Consider the following 12738-nt stretch of genomic DNA (forward strand, 5'->3'; position numbering starts at 1 on the left):
TGGCCATGCCTGCTCTAGCCTGTCAAGTTGATGGGCGTGTGGCTAGTGACTGTAAAAAAGCCAATATACAGATAACTCATATCAGTTTAATACAGTATTTTTAAAAAATCTAACACAATTATGATAATTATTGCTCTATTTTATTCTAAAACATGAGAATATTTTCTTTCAAAGATGGATTATGAATTTCCTAAATAAAATAATTTGGACCAGTTTCAACTAAATCGTTGTCTGAGTGGGAGCCATTGCAGTGAGTCCTTCTAGTGCAACAGGGTTTCCCCTCCTCTCCCTATGCACCCACTTAGTTCGGCTCCCAGAACAGTGGGCAGGGAGAGAGAGATTGTTCTGTCTGGCAAGCAGAAATGCTTATGCTGATCATATTAGCACAACGTTGAATTCCACTGACAGCTTCATTGAATGATTAGAAGTTAAATTTTCTACTAAATTTAAATGGTGAAAAATTAAATGGCAGTATCTATCTTGCAGGGCAGTCAGAGAAAAAATTTGGAATCAACAGTTACTCAGGTTGAAAAGGAAAATATGCTTCTGCAACATAGAATAAATGAATATCAAAGAAAAATTGAGCAGGAGAATGAGAAACGTCGAAATGTGGAAAATGAAGGTAAGCTGTATTTCCTTTCAGGAAGCACCTTTCAGGTAAGACTGATGGTCCCTTTTGTAGGATATTTTTTGAACTGCATAAATATCTTAGTATTCTTTTCAACTGGGGCATATTTGTGTTTGAATATGCCTCAGATCAGTGGTGGCTTGTTTTTTCCCCCCTTGCTGTATAGAAATATTAGAAAAAATACCTCCAAAATACATGCATGTTTATTTACATTTAACATTTCCCCTTTGCATCTAGTGTCAACGCTAAAAGATCAGTTGGAAGACTTAAAAAAAATCAGTCAACATTCACATATTACAAATGAAAAAATAACGCAGTTGCAAAAGCAAGTAAGCAATTTTCTATGCCTATATCTGCTTTCCCTCCAAAATATATCAATTTAGGGTAAATGCAACAGAGCTGGATGTATTTGTTGTATGATACCCACTGCTACCTTTTCTTAACTCCCCCTTCCCCTCCCAACAGCTTGAAGAGGCCAATGATTTACTGAGGACAGAGTCAGATACCGCAGCAAGGTTGAGAAAGAGTCACACAGAAATGAGCAAGTCAGTAAGTCAGTTTGAAGCCCTAAACAGAGAACTGCAAGAGAGATGCAGAATCCTGGAAAGCACAAAATTACAAGTGGAAAAAGACTATTATCAACTTCAAGCTGCGCTGGAAGTGGAAAGAAGGGATAGGAGTCATGGATCAGAAATTATTGGAGAGCTACAAGGTAATAATTTAAGCCAAAGTAAATCTAATACAGTGGTACCTTGGTTTAAGAATTTAATCCGTTCTGGAAGTCCGTTCTTAAACCAAAGCAATCTTAAACCAAGGCGTGCTTTTCCATGGCAGCAGGGGACTCAGTTTACAAATGGAAGACACTCAACAGGAAGTGAAACATGTTCTTATTCCAAGGCAAAGTTCACAAACCAAAACACCTACTTCCAGGTTTGCAGCTTTCTTAATCTAAGTTGTTCATAAACTAAGCTGTTCTTAAACCAAGGTACCACTGTAGTGCCTTCATTTTTGTTTTGATCAAATATGTGTATGAATTCAGTGTGCTTTCAATACAGTGGTACCTCGGTTTACAAACTTAATCCGTTCTGGAAGTCTGTTCTTTAACCAAAGCTGTTCTTAAACCGACGTTCGCATTCCCTAATGAGGCCTCCCGCCGCCGGTGCCCTTCCACTGTTCGGCTTCCGTTCGTAGACTGAGGTGAAGGTAAAGTTCCCTAACCGGAACACTACTTCCGGTTTTGTGGAGTTCGTATACCGAATAGTTCGTAAACAGGACTGTTCTTAAACCGAGGTACCACTGTACTGAATTGTAATCCAAGTTGAGAGCGTAACACTAACATTAGAAACACTGTCTCTTTTTTTAATTAACCAACGACCTCTGATATATGTTAGGAGCTTTATGTGGGTAAATCATAGTTTCGGTTTTGTGTGCAAGTACTGTGGCAGATTATACTATTTAATTGTTTATGTAGCTCGGGTTACATCTTTACAAGAAGAAATCAAAGGTTTAAAGAACAATCTTGAAAGAGTGGAAGAAGAAAGAAAGCAGGCCCAGGACATGCTTAATCATTCTGAAAAGGTAAGATCATTAAAACAATGAGGTATAAATTTCTTGTTCCTTGGAATACAGATGCATATTTCTACAAATCTATAAAAAGCAGCATGCAAATGTGATTGATAGGATGATTTTATAAGATATAAATTAAGCCACTGTGTTTGAATTTAAGTTTAATTCAGTTGATGTGAGTGGGAATACGTTGGCTCATTTTTTACATAGTTGTGGATCAAGCTTTTAAGGGTGATAGAAATGTGGCGTTAATACCAATGCATCTATTGTTGTTTTTATTACTATGATACCATCAATGTATATATATTTTCACCAAGTATTATAGGGGAAAAGGACAGACTGTTACCCTAAGGACTTTAAGTCTGTATCTTGATAGCTAGAGGTAGGGAAAAGCGAATGTTTGATTCATTTATGGGGGAGGATTAAAGGATTAAACCAAAAGCTTTATGCAAAAAGTGCAGTTAGATAAGAGATGTTAGAGCAAGAGTTTTTGGGTCTCTAGGCATAGCAGAATTGAAGAGGCAAAGTCCTAGGAGTAAAATTACTTGGGATGCATCTTGAATCAGTGCTTGTGGTTGTCAATATATATTTTAACCAAATTCAGATGCAGTGAGCCCAATTCCTATCAGAACTTGTAATATAGGTGGTTTAACCCCTCCTCCATTGCCATCATTGCCCTGAAAAATCACCCCACCAAAGCTTCTAGGGACAAAGGAGGTTTAGTGGAGAAACGGTGCCTGGGGAAAGGGTAATACATCCTTTCATGAGCTGTGGTCCCCAGATGGGTTGTGGGAAGCCCATGGCTACATTGTGGGGGAGGATAATACAGAGAAACTGAAGCATGCCATTCAAAAATACATTTACAAATAACTTGTGACTTAACCCCAGATAAAGAGACACCAGCGCAGGGCAGAGCTGTTAATCATTTGTGAAATTCTAAGCGTCCTCAATCATAAATATTTGTGGATTGTGTGTGCTAAAAGAAGTATGTGTGTGCATCACTTTGTCGCTCGCTTGCAATGTAGCAGTTCATTATCATATTTTCAGTTAAAAAAAAAGAAAGCTGAGGCAGATGGGATTACAAAAAGCTATTGAGTGTCATGAAATCTGAATGTTTTTTTTTAGATTAAGGATGGTATGGTGTTCTTAACCTAACTTCAGCTTATAAAAATATCTTACAGGAAAAGAATAATTTAGAAATTGATCTAAACTACAAACTCAAAATATTACAGCAGCGTTTAGAGCAAGAAGTAAATGAGCATAATATAAATAAAGCTCGTTTAACTGACAAGCACCAATCAATAGAAGAGGCCAAGTCAGTTGCAATGTGTGGTAAGTTTTTATAACGTTTGTTTGTTCATATAGCATTTATATACTGTCTTCCAAGGCGTGTTTACAGTTTTAAAATACTAAAACAAATAAGTAACTAGAGTCCAACTGGAGCAGGCAATGGTGTTGACTTTACCTGCCTCCTTCACTCTTTTCCTTCTCACGGGGAAGATCATGTCCAAGGTTAAAGTACTGTTAATTGTTTGTATATTTTTCCTTTGGATAATTACAGGATAAACATGCCAGTTACGTATATAATAAAGAAATGACAGCTGCAATGTTACTTGTAAGTCAGTAGGAGAAAGGCACAAATTGGATTTGTGTGCCTTCAAATGTCTTTTTCCTATCCAATCATTAAACAAAATGCTGCCTGTGGAAGCAGTCCTAGTGAAATTCTCAATAAAACAGTGCTGAAATGGAAAGTATGTTTCTAACAGTATTAGCACACAAGTATTACTTGTTTATTCCTCACAGTCATCACTAGTTTTATCATTATACAAATTACACACACATACACACACACACACACACACACACGTGTATATATAGAGAGAGAGAGACAAACAAATTGTATTACACAAACATAATAAAATAATAAAAATAAAGTATCTACTTAAGGCTCCTTTGAATAGATAAAGAACACTATGAATGAGACATACAATGATTTTTTAAATTTTTTTTAAAAGATGTACTATCTTTCGTCCTTTAGAAATTGAAAAAAAGGTGAAAGAAGAGCGATCAGCAAGAGAGAAGGCAGAAAATCGAATAGTCCAGATTGAAAAGCAATGTTCCATGCTAGACTTTGACTTGAAGCAATCTCAACAGAAGCTGGAGCACCTTAGTGAACAGAAAGAGAGACTAGAAGATGAGGTAATAAAAAGTGCATAAGTTAGTTGCTATAAGTTTGAGGTACTTAAGAAAACTTAACTTTCTTCATATCCCTTTAAGCAGAAAACTCCTCAAACCTCCGCTTTTGCATGTGGATTCAAATCCAGTTTCTGAATTCATTTCCCCCCAATTTAGTGTTGTAATTGGAAATGTTTTCTCAGTTCATACAATTTGGATTCTACGTGCCATGTATTTTGCACTACAAAGCTTTGCTACAAAATATGCTAATGAAATTGGAAATACATAGAGAAATGATTATTATAAAATTAGTAGGCCTTTCTTTTGCTGTATTGTGGGGGAAATCATGGGGTGTTTCCCCCCCCCCAAAATTTAGAATTGAGGAAGATGGGCTGCTTTGTAAAGAAATTCTGTATGTTGCTGTACATTCTGTTGTACATGGACATAAAGGCAGCTTAGGCAACCACACAACTTATTTTGCATGCTCAAGGCAGTTTGTGTGTGTGTGTGCAGAGGCTTCTGTAGTGTTCAAGTCTTGTGTGTGTGATGGCAAACTGCTTTCAAACCTGAACACACTTTCAAAAGTAGCATTTGATACTGCATTGAATGCTGCTGTATAAAGAAAAAAAATGTTTAAATACTGGCAGTAACTTATTTATGAAATATTACTACTTTTAAAGAAACCAGAAAGCCTTTTATATTTGCTAAAATATTTTATTGTGTGGTTAGGTTAAGAATATCACACTTCAGCTGGAGCATGAGATTAATAAGAGAGTGATGACACAGAATGACCTGAAGATTCATGCTATAGAGGCAGATAACTTAAAAAGTTCTGAGAAGCAGCTAAAACAGGAGATCAACACGTTGTTGGAAGCAAAGAGATTAGCAGAATTTGAGTTGGCTCAGCTGGCAAAGTAAGTAAACTCAATTTAGAATCAGCTGCTTTACCCCATAATGTTACAACTGTTACTGAGTGCTTTTCTGTATTCAAATATGCATTCATTTCAGTACATGAATATCTTTGTTTAGTAATATCTGTTTATATGATCACAGGAGCATCATGTTCATATGCAGAGCTCTTTCTGTGTGATAGGGTCTGATTAAAGTACATTCTGTACAGGTTAATGCTATAAAAGTAGATGCCACAGGGATTGTTTGTCTTTTAGGCAGAAGTGCACTGCTTATTTTCTAGTTGTCTTACAAATGAACTAATCAAAACGAAGCACTTGTTCCAGTTTGAAGTTTCAGCTGAAATTGATTTGAGGGAACGTATAACCTTAAATTAAAACCTTGGAGTAAGACGAACCCCTTCAGAAGTTTAAGCTGTCTAAAGGCTTATTTCCTACTTCATGCACAACTTGGATGTTTAGTTACTTGATTAACCAGCACTTGATGACTGATAGTTTATTGTATAAACTCTTTCAGTTGAGAAGTATTTTATTTGAATGTGTATTAGGGATTTGAATGTAATGTCAAAAATGAGAGATTTTTTTAATTTGGTGGTGGTGAGCAGAAGTCTGCTGATTGACTAGCGAATGTGGGGATGGGATAGAGAGGGTTGTGTGGGTTAAAATTTACCAGCTAATATGTTGCCAGCAGGTCTTTGGTTAATATGTACAATGCTCTTAATTATTTTTCTCCTCTCAAAGGCAGTACAGAGGGAATGAAGGCCAGATGCGTGAACTGCAAGATCAACTAGAAGCCGAACAGTACTTTTCTGTAAGCTGTCCACTTGTACATATTATTGAGCATAATTGGTTAGACATATTATTGAGCATAATATGATAGATTTGGGTGTGATTTTTTAATTTGCAGACTCTATACAAAACTCAGGTTAAAGAACTTAAAGAAGAAATTGAGGAGAAGAATAAAGAAACTCAGAAAAAAATACAGGAATTACAAAATGAAAAGTAAGTAAATGTTAGAAGCACAATCTCTCCATTATTAAGCACCTGTTTATTTTAATTAGAAAGTGAAGCATGCACTCAGCCCCTCTAATTGTGGAGACATTTCTGCTTCATGTTTCTCATGAGAATGCATACAGTGTGTTTTTAATTTTGCCTAGAAATAAAATGTTATCTTCATAAAATAGTAGGACATTACATATGCTAGAAGTGTAGGTATACAAGGTTGTACTTGAGTAAAAACTGTACATTTTTATTTGTTTTTACTCTCAAGTTAGGACAGAGCAGAACAGCATATTCTAGAATACTGTGGACACAGTATATGTTGACACAAATTTTAGTTCTGCAAGCAAATAAAAAATACAAGTATCTAATGATTGTAACATACAGAGGGACATGAGAAAAAGACCTTGCTCTTTCCCCCTGCAATAGGACCTATGTTGTCTGGAACAGACTTTTTGTTTTATTGTGTTTTATTAAAAAGACAACATGGCTCATATTTTGTTTGGAAAAAGTATGTATAATTTATATGCTACATTTATTTCATACCTTTCCATCAAGGAGCTCAGGGTAGCAAATATAATTCCACCCCATTTTGTTTTCACAACAACTCTATGAGATAGGTTAGCCTGAGAGATAGTGACTGGTTCTCTGCAGTCTTAGTCTTTAAACACTACACATTACTACTTTGGAAAAAATATTAACTTTTTGTTGTAGAGAAACTCTTGCTGCACAGTTAGATCTGGCTGAAACAAAAGCTGAATCTGAGCAGTTGGCCCGAGCTCTCCTTGAGGAGCAGTATTTTGAATTGACTCAGGAGAGCAAGAAAGCCGCATCACGAAACAGACAAGAAATTGCCGACAAGGATAATATTGTAAGCCGGGTAAGTTACTGTGCAATAAACACATTACAACACATCTTGCTATCTTGTATCAAAAACATATTTGATTCCTCTATTTTATACTGCTTTAAAATTTTATTCCAGAGGTATGTATTGCTCTGATGTGCACTAGAAGTTCTGTTTTCCGTAGTGGAGAATGGAGAACACATAACAGGGTTAACTCCCTTCCAGCCAGCCAGTAGTGCTTTTCAAGTTTTGACCCTGCCTCAGAGAGAGTTAACCCCTTCATGTGTGATTCCATTTCCCACTGAACAGAAGGGTACTTTATGGTAAGGCTAACTTTCTGATTTCAGTAAAGGGAGCGGAGGCATACATACAAAGGGCTACATATGCAAACTGGTTCCTTCCTTGAAATTATAGGAAAAGCCATTCCATGGTTTACATATGTGTCCGAGCTGTCAGGGGTGTTCCTCAGCCAAAAAAAGTACCGTATTTTTCCATCTATAAGACACCCCCATGTATAAGACACCCCCTATTTTTTTGGGGGGGGGGGAAGGACACGATGACTCCTATTTAAGGAAATGGGAGGAGATTGCCTCTGTGTATAAGACGCCCCCATATTTTTGACATTAGGTTTCCCCCCCCTTAACAATAGTCTTACACATGGAAAAATACAGTACATGCCACACCTGTTTCGTGTCTAGGCAGCTATTCCCAGGTCTGTGCTCTGTGGAGCAGTTGCAGCAAGAGGGACCATGCCTCTTCCACCAGCTTATTTATCTTCCCCAACAGGCTATGCACACGCTACTGGATACTATACCTGTGTGTGAGCTGCCTCTGCTCTTCCTGCTTCAATTCTCTCCTGGTTCTGGGAGACATTGGTGCAGAAGAGGGTGGGAAGCACCCAGCCCTTCACTTGCCTGACCTGTCTTTTCTTCCTCTCCCTCTAGCTCTGAAGCTTCCTCTGCCTTTGACTCTTGCTTTCTGGTTGGTACAGGTCCCCACAAATAACTTTCCCCTAGTCAGACTCCATCCACTCCCCCCTCCCCCGCCCAGTGCACACTCATCAGCATCTGGTACCTCGGTTTTCGACCATCTCCGTTGACTAAAATTTCGTAACTCAAACACTGTAAACCCAGAAGTAAATGCTTCTGTTTTCCAACACACCTCGGAAGTCGAACCGGAAATGCGGCTTCTGTCTTGAGTTTTCTGTTTTGAGGCTTCCATTTTCGTATGGTCTTCCAGAACGGATTAGGTTCGAAAACCAAGGTACCACTGTATTTGAATCAGTGTTAAGTTTTCTAAAGTTTCTTTACATAGCAAAGCACTGTATGTGATCTTTTCACACATCACAAAATATGTCTAGTAGAGAAAATATCTGCAGAAACTAGTCCAGATTTTTACAAGGATAAATTATGAGATGACAAATTGTTACCAGTCAAGTGTTTGTAATGTGCTTATTGATGTCAGTGATTTAACAAAGCCTTTCCCCCGTCTTGCTTAGCTTGAAGAAACAAATAATACATTAACCAAGGATGTGGCATTTCTAACAAAAGAAAATTCTGAACTAAATGAGAAGATTAAGAAACTGGAGGAAGGTATGTGATAATTTCCATATCAATGGCCATAAAAGATTAATTTTGAAATATATCAAAGCCTTTTATACATGGAGAGCAGTTCTTTTTTCAGTGGGTTAGGTCCAAACATCTCTTTCCACAAACAGAAGGGCTCCTAGTGTCTGAAGGCAGGAAATGCACCAAGTTGAGGAAGTACTGTAAGTGACTTGAAGTCCTCAACTCAGTCTATTTCCTGCCTTTGTCCAAGGTGGTCTTTGGTGTTAGCCAGGGGTTGGCAAGGTTTACCTCACCTGGGCCAGTTCACTCCAGTGGAGATCCCTCTGTGGGCTGGATCGCGCACACACATGAGAGCGCGCCCTTGATTTTTGGCGCCTGCGTCTGTGCAGATGTGATTCCGGTGCTGCGGAAGCGAGTCCTTGCGGCTCGGTTCAGGGGCAGCTTGTGGTCCGGTTAAATGTCCCCCGTGGGCCGCTTATGGCCCATGGGCCTTAGGTTGCTGACCCCTGGTGTTAGCTGTTGCTCTTGATCTTTGTAAGATGGTTGTATTCTGTTCTTTGTGTCCCTTTTTGCTAATGGACTTCTTCTGTAGGCAAGCCTAGAACTGGCCTGGTATGTCCTCTGCAGTAAAGGGTATAGTTTAACAATCTCTGTTCTGCTAGAACATGAGCTAAAAGTTGGAAATCTAACTGTTAGAGTTTGTGGTATGGAGGAGCCATGCTCTTTATTATAAATGACGATGTTTAAGAAGAATTATTGGCAGTATCATTTAAATCAGGGGTAGCTAACCTTTTGCCCTCCAAGTATTGCTGGACTAAAACTCCCATCAGCCCCTGTCAGCATGGGTAACATTCAGGAGGTTACAGGTGACCCACCCCTGATCTAAATTGTTTCTATTAAAAAGATTATGAGTTATGAAAAAAGTGTACTTAAATTTCTCAATTACCATCCTAGATGGTAATTTTTTGAGGACTTAGTTTTTATCTAATATCTAGAATAGTTTCTTTTAATTTCATTTAGGCACCATACCAATCCGTAATTTGTGTTCTGCCTTTTTGAAATTGAAATTTGTTTTTTTGATTGATTGCTTTGTTTTTATGTGACTTGTCTTAGTGGAAAGGTGGGATATAAAGCTTCTCATAAAGTATCTGACTAAATCATCCTAAGAGTACAAATATTGAATCATTCCAGAATGAATATGCACTGGCATAACCATTTGCTTACATTAATAAAAATTAAATAATGATTGATGGGGGAGGGAACCAAGTAAGGTGCAGTTATTTGATGTCATAAAAGGCTTTGCTTAACCTTAATTCTTAATATTGCCAACAGATTATATATTGAAGAAAGAAGAAGAAATAAATACCATTAAAATGCAGTATGAAAAGAACTTGAACACTGAAAGAACCCTTAAAACACAGGTATTTGTCTTTTCTTTTGATGCTGTGTTAAACTATATTCTGAAAGATTTTATTAGCCCTTCATGTATTCTGCTGTTTTCACTACAAACAAGGATGAAAGGTTTCAGTTATGATTATACACCCACAGCATTTCCCCATTCATCTTAGCTGTGGTCCTACAAAATGTGTTATCAAGGTTAAACTTTGTCCAAAATATAAAAATCGTAAGCAATCATCACAATAAGACAATTACATAAAATATCAAATAAATGAACAATTTTAACAACCAGTATGAAAAGTAACAATCGGAAGCAGAGTTCCTCAGTCCTATATCCTTTTCTTTATATTGAAAATGTAAAATGGAGCTTAGGCAAATCTCCCTGGGCATCATAATAAACCACAAGGCTGGCTGCTTTGTGGCATTGTAAAGCATAGACTTCAGTTCTCTGTTCCTGCAGGACTGAACTGGTTAAAGGGTTTCTGGTAGCAGAGCTGAGAAGTGCTGTTGCTAGAGTAGACAGTGTTGGACTAAATGGACCAATGGGCTAGTTCAGCATAAGGCAACCGCTTATGTTTATAGGGTCATGCTATGGTAGTATTTCCCTACATAGCTCGAGGAGAATAATGGGTTAAATGGCTTAGACCCATAGAACTATATGAGATCCATATATTTATTTCACTAATTGATAATGCTTTGTAAAATGTTTAATTTGTGAGCAAGACTCAAATCTTATCATTGGTTAGAATAATTCCAAGAGGTTGGGGACCATATATGTGCTTATATTTTTTATGTCTATTCAAATTTGTGCATATTTGTTTGATACATAACAGGCTGTCAACAAACTGGCTGAAATTATGAATCGCAAAGATTTTAAGCTAGATAGAAAGAAAGTAAACATGCAAGACTACAAGAAAAAAGAGAAGGAAAATCGGAAGTTACAATTGGAACTTAACCAAGAAAAAGAGAAATTTAATCAGATGGTAATAAAATACCAGAAGGAGCTTAATGAAATTCAAGCGGTAAGACCTTTTGCCTTTTTTCATTTGGTTTTATATAGTCCTGTCAAATACATTCACTGATGGTTTTCTGCTTAAAAGCTAACATATATGAGAATAAAATGGTGTTCAGGACTCAGCTTGTCTGTCTAAACTCTACTGTGGAGTACATTGTTCAACTAAAGAGTTTTCAAATGATTACTGTCATGCAGGAGGAAGTAGCAGGACAAAGTTAATCTAACAGAGCAACCAAGCCAGTTTCTGTGCCCAAACTGGTGTTAAACCTGACCAAAAACTGGAAAATCTCTCATTTAAGAGACTGAAACTGGCCAGTGATGATATTGTATACTAGTAAATAATTTTGTTTCTGCAAGGTTGTGATGATAGCTCTGCAAATAATGAACATTTTGTTTGGCTCAGTTTGAATTTTAATACCTCATGTATTAATTAGTTCATACAAATAATATTCCCCACATTTTCTACTGAATACAGCAAATTGCGGAAGAGTCTGCACATAAGAACGAACTTCAGATGCAGTTGGATAGCAAGGAAAGTGATATAGAACAACTGCGCAGTAAAATTAATGACTTACAACTAGGCATGGACTCAACTAGTGTTGCCAGCCTTCCACCAGATGACACTGATGGGAATGTTATAGGTAAGAGGCATAGATGTTTCGCTTACTATTTATGCATCTTGTTCACCAGGCTTTTCTTCTCTATAAAGATAAGCTATCACCTTTTTTAAAAAAACAACAACAACCTTTGGCTTTATTATTTTACATTTTGTAGATAGAGGATAATATTGTTTAAAGGCAGGATGCAAAATTCTCTGCATACTTCTCTATAGAGAAAATTTAAAAGCTTGAATTCCCATTTAGATAATTCCTTAGTATGCAGCTTGCAAGTTGTCATTTTTTTATACAGTAGCTGTAGATGTGATATCTGCATTTACCATCATTGTTTAGTTAGAGTAGATTTACTGTGAATTATATTTCATTTCAAGTGGGACGCGGGTGGCGCTGTGGGTAAAACCTCAGCACCTAGGACTTGCAGATCGCATGGTCGGCGGTTCGAATCCCCGCGGCGGGGTGCGCTCCCGTCATTCGGTCCCAGCGCCTGCCAACCTAGCAGTTCGAAAGCACCTCCGGGTGCAAGTAGATAAATAGGGACCGCTTACCAGCGGGAAGGTAAACGGCGTTCCGTGTGCTGCGCTGGCTCGCCAGATGCAGCTTGTCACGCTGGCCACGTGACCCGGAAGTGTCTGCAGACAGCTCTGGCTCCCGGCCTTTAGAGTGAGATGAGCGCACAACCCTAGAGTCTGGCAAGACTGGCCCGTATGGGCAGGGGTACCTTTACCTTTACCTTTATATTTCATTGCACAAATAATTAACAAGTCCACTTCCCTACATGTACTGTTGCAGTAGAAGAAAAAGTAGCTACAGGTCTGTTAATACTATGTTTTGTGATATGGATTTTTAAAAAAAATCTGAATTATATTTATATGTATGATCTAACTACTGCAAAGAATAAAGCCCCTGACAATTGTAAAGCACCTGTTTCTTAGCTCCCCTTCTACAATTACTGTATATCAAAATAACTGAGACATCAAGATTGAATTGTTTTCTGATTCTTGATAACAAAATTAAGTGGGG

At 37.7% G+C, this 12738-nt stretch overlaps 1 protein-coding gene across 3 annotated transcripts in view; it reads left to right on the plus strand.

The window, feature by feature from the left end:
- ROCK1 (Rho associated coiled-coil containing protein kinase 1) overlaps window positions 1-12738 on the plus strand; it is a 58072-nt gene that overhangs the window by 28378 nt on the left and 16956 nt on the right. For all 3 annotated transcript variants that reach the window (XM_083449942.1, XM_083449943.1, XM_083449944.1), the window contains exons 14-27: window positions 487-622; window positions 866-957; window positions 1094-1340; window positions 2100-2206; window positions 3376-3526; window positions 4233-4393; window positions 5099-5283; window positions 6019-6088; window positions 6185-6279; window positions 6991-7156; window positions 8619-8712; window positions 10021-10109; window positions 10920-11108; window positions 11577-11742. In XM_083449942.1, coding sequence (XP_083306068.1) covers window positions 487-622; window positions 866-957; window positions 1094-1340; window positions 2100-2206; window positions 3376-3526; window positions 4233-4393; window positions 5099-5283; window positions 6019-6088; window positions 6185-6279; window positions 6991-7156; window positions 8619-8712; window positions 10021-10109; window positions 10920-11108; window positions 11577-11742 — 1948 coding nt within the window. The remainder of the gene's footprint in view (window positions 1-486; window positions 623-865; window positions 958-1093; window positions 1341-2099; window positions 2207-3375; window positions 3527-4232; window positions 4394-5098; window positions 5284-6018; window positions 6089-6184; window positions 6280-6990; window positions 7157-8618; window positions 8713-10020; window positions 10110-10919; window positions 11109-11576; window positions 11743-12738) is intronic.

This window comes from Podarcis tiliguerta (assembly GCF_965153285.1).
Source record: "Podarcis tiliguerta genome assembly, chromosome: 7".
NCBI lineage: Eukaryota > Metazoa > Chordata > Lepidosauria > Squamata > Lacertidae > Podarcis > Podarcis tiliguerta.